Source organism: Limulus polyphemus, unplaced genomic scaffold (assembly GCF_000517525.1).
Source record: "Limulus polyphemus unplaced genomic scaffold, Limulus_polyphemus-2.1.2 Scaffold55, whole genome shotgun sequence".
NCBI classification, from domain to species: Eukaryota; Metazoa; Arthropoda; class Merostomata; order Xiphosura; family Limulidae; genus Limulus; species Limulus polyphemus.
Window position 1 is genome coordinate 235461 of NW_013665665.1, and position 7003 is coordinate 242463.

General features: G+C 32.3%; 1 protein-coding gene across 1 annotated transcript in view; it reads left to right on the forward strand.

Moving 5' to 3' along the window:
- LOC106463830 (ATP-binding cassette sub-family F member 2-like) overlaps positions 1 to 1945 on the forward strand; it is a 45125-nt gene extending 43180 nt beyond the window's left edge. Inside the window, exon 15 of the mRNA XM_013923911.2 lies at positions 195 to 1945. Coding sequence (XP_013779365.1) covers positions 195 to 317 — 123 coding nt within the window. The 3' untranslated portion in view covers positions 318 to 1945. The remainder of the gene's footprint in view (positions 1 to 194) is intronic.
- Positions 1946 to 7003: the final 5058 nt, after the last annotated feature.

Sequence of the window (7003 nt, forward strand, 5' to 3'; positions counted from 1 at the left end):
TAGTTCAATAAAATTTTGAATGCGGGGTCAACAAAACCGATGACATTACCTTTCAACTGTGACCCATCTGGAAAGGGTTAATGTCTTGTATTTACTTATATTTTCAGTGAATATTTATGTAATGTTTCAGCATGCTGTTTGTATTTTAAAAGGAAGTTATTTTACATTACATTAACTAAACACCATATTTTCAGGTGGCAGAAGAGATATGGGTGTGTGCCAATCAGACGATCAGCAAATGGAGTGGAGATATTCTTTCCTATAAAGAACACCTACGAAAAAGGATTATATCAGAAATTCAGAAGCCTAAAGATTAAGAGTAACTTTCAGTTAGATGTGATATGTGTTGAAATTGGTCTATGTTTCTCTGGTTCTTTTTTTTTGTTCTGCTGTATTTTCTCTATGTGGTAGAAAGCCTAAAGTCTGTATTTCTGATTTCAATTAAAAGTAGAATAATGTAAAAAGTTTTGAACCAAATGAAATATTTACATAATTTAAATTATTAAAATTGCAACATTTAGATAATTGGTTTTTCAGTTTTCCTTAATTGTGTACAGTAGATAATATAGAGCAGAAGAAACATAATTAGCTTAAAAGGAAAAGTTTTATTAGGAATTTGCTATCATAGCTGTGCAGTCTTCAAGCTAGTTGTTGCATTTAAAGTCAGTTTATTTGATCTTACAAACAATGTAATTGATTAAATGTTATTTATGATACTATCGCATTGAAATTCATAAAATATATCCTCAATTGTGAAGTGTTTTTATACAGTGTTTATATTAACCTTCAGATCAGATTTATTCCATCTTGAAACATCATTCGGTACTTGTGTAATGATCTGGCTGTTTTGTGACAGCACCATGTGATAACAGATCTTATTAGTTTTACACAAACATAGTGAAGTTAAAGTAGAGTTGTTTAAGTGAAAACATGCATACGTTCATCTCTAAAACAGTGAGAACATTTAAAAATCACAAGTATGGAATAACTGTAAATTTTCAAACATTGAGTAACAGAAATTTCAGTTGTCACTGGATAATTTTTTTTTTAAATTTTGAGATAATAGACTTGTAAAACATTTTCAAAACTTGCTTGGATTTTTTTTTATATTAAGTTATATTTTTAATGCAGTATATAAAAAAGGCACCCCAATTATGTTGTTATTAAGAGTTGCAGATTTCATCTTTTACTTACTATGAAACATTTTACTGAAGTAAAACTAGTTTTAGAAAGAAGGATTGCTATTAAAGATTTGTATTTTTTTTCAGAATGTACAACTTCAAGCAGCTTTTATTTAGTATCAACCACTTGGTTCCATTGTGTAATAAAGAATGTTGGTTTTAAATGAATTGGTAACTGAAACAAACTGAGTGATTTCACTTTATTATAGTACTCAAGGGCAGTTCCCTGAACGGTATAGAATTATTACCAAATCAAATTTTTTGTAGAGTATTGTAGTTTCAGGATGTATCACAGCTGAGTTAATTTTTTCTTTGGGAATCACAGTTGAGATTTGAAATGTAGTTTTAGGAACTTTATCATTGAAATTTTGTGTTGTTAGATTTTTTTTACAAATTACAACTTGGTTAATCTATAGAAACTTTAGTTTAAAAACTGTATCTGTTGCTGCTGTAGATGAAACTATTCATTTCTGATTCAAGGTAATAATTAATCCTTGATCATGCTGGAAAAATGGAACTTCAGAATCATATATAATATACTTTGAAAGGAGGTTTAAAGGTAGTATGGTAGAAAATATTTAAAAAACATGCATTTTGGTGGAGAAACAGACCAATAAGAAGTTTTTTGTTATACAGACATCCAGCTTAATTTGGGCTCTTTAAAGTATTGGTTCCAAGTGAAAATTTCACATCATTTTTAAAGGATATTTAGGTTGAGCTATATTGTTAGCTCATTTCAAGAATAAAGTAAATTTGTTCTTCTATTGGTTGTTTATTTCTCTCTCTTTATGTATATGTATTTGTCCTGCGAGTTTTAACATTAACATTATACAAAAAAAAAAGAAAAGATTATGACCCTATGGAAATTCCAAGTGAAATTTGAGTTTTTGTACATAAAGAGAAATAACCTAAGTACCTTGATTTACCTTAATTGTTGAACATTATTTTGACATGTATGTAAATTTGTTTCTGGTGATTCAAAAACAATCTATATAACAAGAGTAGTTTTTTTTTTATATGAGGAGAAAACACCTGTTTAAAATGTTGTGTGTGTTAGAGTTTGTGAGAACTTTGTGCGCGTATGAAATATTCCCTTTGAATTATTCTTTAGCATTTTCCATTGCTGGTCATTAATGAGTTCAAAATTTTTTTCAAATGCTCTACTTAAGTAAATTTATGGATCTGTCTTACTTATCTGAGTATTTTGGAAATTCCCTGGGGTCCTATAGGTTATGATTCATATTAAACATACATATATACACACACACACACACACAAACACACACACACACACACACAAATATCATGAACCATTATTACTCTTGCTTGGATTTCAGTTTTTATAGAAGTGGTATGATAGTAATATAAAAAAAATTGCGGTGAAGATATTAATGGTTTAACAAATTTCTATGCAGTTTTGATTTGAAAGAAAGCCATCTTTAGTCAGAAATCTGCTGTCAATGATAAATCATTTTATTAACTGATAGAAAACAGGGATAAATGATGCATGAAGTGAATTATCTGCTTTCAATACAAAAGGAAAAATACCCCCTTATTCAGAAAAAATGGGGGACGGGGATTTGGACAGATGTTTTGCTGCTGTTAGTTTCTGCCTCTTATTTTAAACGGAGCATTGCATGCTTCAACTTTCATTTAATAAAAACGTACTTATGTGTCAGGGATTTTAAAAAAATAACACTGTTGCAAAATATGAAATGCACACACACACACACATATTTGTGCCAGTGTTATAATTATCAAAGGGTTATGTTATTGATGCCCAAGAATGTATATTGTGTTGAGGCCTAACACAAGCTCTTTACTCTGGTCACACTAACACTATTTTTGAATGCTAAACCTTTTATTACTTTAATCTTGGGAGTTTTATATATTTCAATGAACCACTAGATATCATTATTGCTATTAATAGGTCTGAGGTGGCAATAACACCTCATTTTCTCAATGATGGTTACTCTAACATAGATTTATGAGATTGTTAAAATATAAATATTCATCCATGATATAGATAATATTTAATGTATAAGTTGTATAATATTTTATACATGCTGACCTTTAAATGTATCACAAACTAAGGATTAAGAAGGCAGAAACTTGGTCTGTTTTGCCTTTCTAAGTTGAAGGATAGTTTTATCTAAATTACAGTGATTGCTACTATTAGAAGAACTCTAGTGAGTTTATTGGTTGAAGGAGTCTTTGCCAAACAAACATCTTGGTGTATAATAGCAGTAGAAGCATAATATTAAATCATCTTATTCACATTAGGTGATTGTTGTTAAAAATATAATTATAAATAAATGAATTAGATACACCTGGCTAATGAACTGGTAAGTACCAAGTGTTTCCATGTGATCAGTGGTTTGGAAGTAGAATGACACCACACCAACTGGACTGCATACTGACAGCGTGCTGGGACATGATTATTATTGGAGGAAGATTGACTGATGCTAAACTTGTCTAGCATGTTAATAATCTCCATTGAACTTAATCATGTGGTATTTTCAGGTAAATCTGATTTCCCTAAAGAGTGAATCAGGTACGTCCGATATTATAATGGGAGGTTTGGCAAGATATATTACTAAGCATTTCTGAATTTCTCTGAACTAACTGAGCTTGTGCAAGGAAATAGACTGGACATTAGCACGTAAGATGCAATGAAGCAATCTTTATTATTAGGTAAACCACAGTCAACTACTGGAGAGGCAGGTTGACCAGACTGGTGTCACTCCCTCAAGATGTATTCCATGCTGACTGACTCACTTGAAATCTTGCTCCAGACTAACTAAACCTCATATTACTTAATTGACTTTGCTACTTAAAGCTTACCCAGAGGAACCAGTGCTATTCATGTGACTGGTGATTCTCATTAGAAGAAATGAGGAAGGCTGTAACTTTGAAATATTACCTGACCAGTGCTTGGAAAAAATAGCTCACTACACCCATACATAAAATGCAAATTTACATCTAAATACCTTGTCCAAATTCAGACCAGATGTTGTTTCATAGTGTGGTATTCTCCATTACACAGCTTTCCCGCAGATTAGACAGCCAGGGCCTGCTAAATGGAGGTTTGAAGGATACTGAACTGGTCATATCTCCCATCTCTGACTGGGTTGATCAAGAAGAAACAGTTGATTTCAGAAGGTGAACAAGAACAGTGTTTATTTGTAATCAGACAAAAACATTTAGAAGGAATATAAGGACAAATGTCTTAAGGTGGGTGTGGAACTGATAAGATGTATGGTGAAATCTTTAATAAATTCTCTTGCCAATTCAATGTGTTCTCTCTTGTAAGTTAAACTTAAAACAACCTTTAATAAAAATAACACCTAGTGAATATAAACTAAAATCCAAAGTTACAGGTAAAAATTTTATGTTAAATCAAGCTATGTCAAAATCACAAGAGTGATAACTAAATATCTAAAAGTTCAGTTTAACCAAGTAGGTTTTGCTAAAGTTAAAGCATCAACACTACACATACCTAAGATAAATAAAAACATTCTGTGTCTACATGCCACACTCTTCAAAATGGCCTAAAAGTTATGAGGGATAACAAGTACCATTTAACATACTATTAGACATTGATTTAATTACACTTTTATTTATTATTAAGTTATAAGGACGTGTTTAGTTTAAGTACGTCACGCTTTAAAAAATCTTTATGGGTTTAGTACAAGTTTTCTTGTTTTGCTCAAGTACAGAGTTTGTGTTGTGTTTCCTACATAGTATTTCTATGTGTTCATTTATAGAATGAAAGATTGCTTTTATCTCAAAGACCATCCATTCATTGTCCTACAAAATCTCATTTGCAAGATTTCATAGAAAGCTTGCCCATTAGATTGAACTACTATTGTCATAATAATTAGGTGGATATTTCAGTTGAAGAGAAATACAAGTCAGTACTATTTGATTTGCAGCTGATTCATGGGAAGGCTTTGAAGCAGGTCAGAACACCTTGGCAGTAGTTTTATACTTGGAAGATGTCTACTGTAGAGTTCACTTGCCCATTCATGCTGACAAAATACTCAAAATAGGAATCGGTGAACATATGTAAGATGGACTGTACCCACACTAATTACCAGAAGATTCATCTGAATAATGGAAGCACTCAACTTGGATCACTATCAACACTGGTCTGCTTCAAAGATCATCACTCTTGTCAGGCTACTTCAACATCTATATCTTGGATATACATCATCTTAAAAGTCCAACCATATTCTCTGTGCTAACCTTTTCTAGCCACATTCTGGTGCACGGTAGAGGCTCTGGCAAGCTGAAATTGAAAGCAAGATGCAAACGTCCCTTAGCAGAGTGATCAAGTGGTACAATGACATGAGAATGTACATCATTCCTGCCAAAGACATGTTAATACTCACGATCAACAAATGGCAGGCTGATGAGGACAAACATCACCATCGTTTGGAGGTATTTTTGTTCTTTTGGAAAAAAAAACAAGTATTTTAAGATAATGTTCGACAGAACTGAACTTCACCAGAACTATCAGAAGCATCATACACTGACAGTTGCAGCTGGAAACAGAGCTGAAGAACATCACCTACTTATGTTCTACTAAAGTTTTATATGCTCAGTCCGGGATTATACACTACCAGTAATTAGTATGAGTGCTACACAGCTAGATAAGTTTGAAAATATATAAAAACTAAGTTTGATCATAAGATGTAATTCAGCTCAATCAAAATTCTTTGCAAGTGCCTCAAAGTAAAAAGACCATACCTGCTATTATGGAGCCATTGATTCTTTTATTTGAGACTTTCTAGCTTCACAGACGCCAGCCAAGTATGGAATTACTAAAAATACACCTCGGGATGAATAGGTTCTATACAGCCTAGACAAAAAATGTAGATACTGGACAAAGGTGTGAATTATAAAAGGTTCGTCAGCACCTTTTTAAATACCATAATGGATAATCATCATAGCAACAGATGGTTCATGCATCAGAGATAGTAAAAGAGCTAGCTGAGCATTCAACTGACCCACAGGTGGAGCTGAAATCCGTAAAGCAGGTTCTCCTCTGGATTGCTGAAAGCAACAAACCACAAATAAATAGTGACACACACACATAATATTTGCGATTTGCTCACAGGCACTAAAGCATGAAGTTCAGAATGGTTGGTCTCCTGATGGATGACAAAGTAAAGCAACACCTGGAACTATTTTCCAGGTCATGCAGGGGAAAAGCTAAACGAAGAAGCTTGCTCAAGAAAACCCCTTTTCGAAGCTCAGCACATCCTGCGAGACGATCGGTCTTCACAATCTTGTGTTCATCTTAACGAGCACTATATGTTATCTGATTAATATATTTTACATTTGTGATGAGGTAATTGCCAGATACATTGGTTCAAAAAGTTTCATAATTTTTGCTCCTAGTGTCTTGATAAACCTTATTACACACACGTTATTCATTTCGCAACGTTATGTTAGTATTGCTCTCTTTCTAGAGTTAATAAAGTTATCAAAATATAATTAAAACTACTTAACTAACAAACGGATATAGAATAATAAAGTATCTAGTTTGGCGTATATCTGTATTATTTTTATTTTATCAAAAGAGTTTATTATGTTTGATAAACCTGCCAATAAATATGAGTATTTAGGAAAGCGTCTCCTTTTTTCCATTACCAGCGACTAAAATTCCCAATTTATCTATAAGGAAAATGTATGAAGAGTTTAAAAATTAATAAAGGTATTTTATAACGTAGGCATTGGCTAAAAGTTTTTAATAAGCTGTTAAACAAACGTGAAATAATAGCATTTTGACAACTCCCACAATCTAAAATTGACGA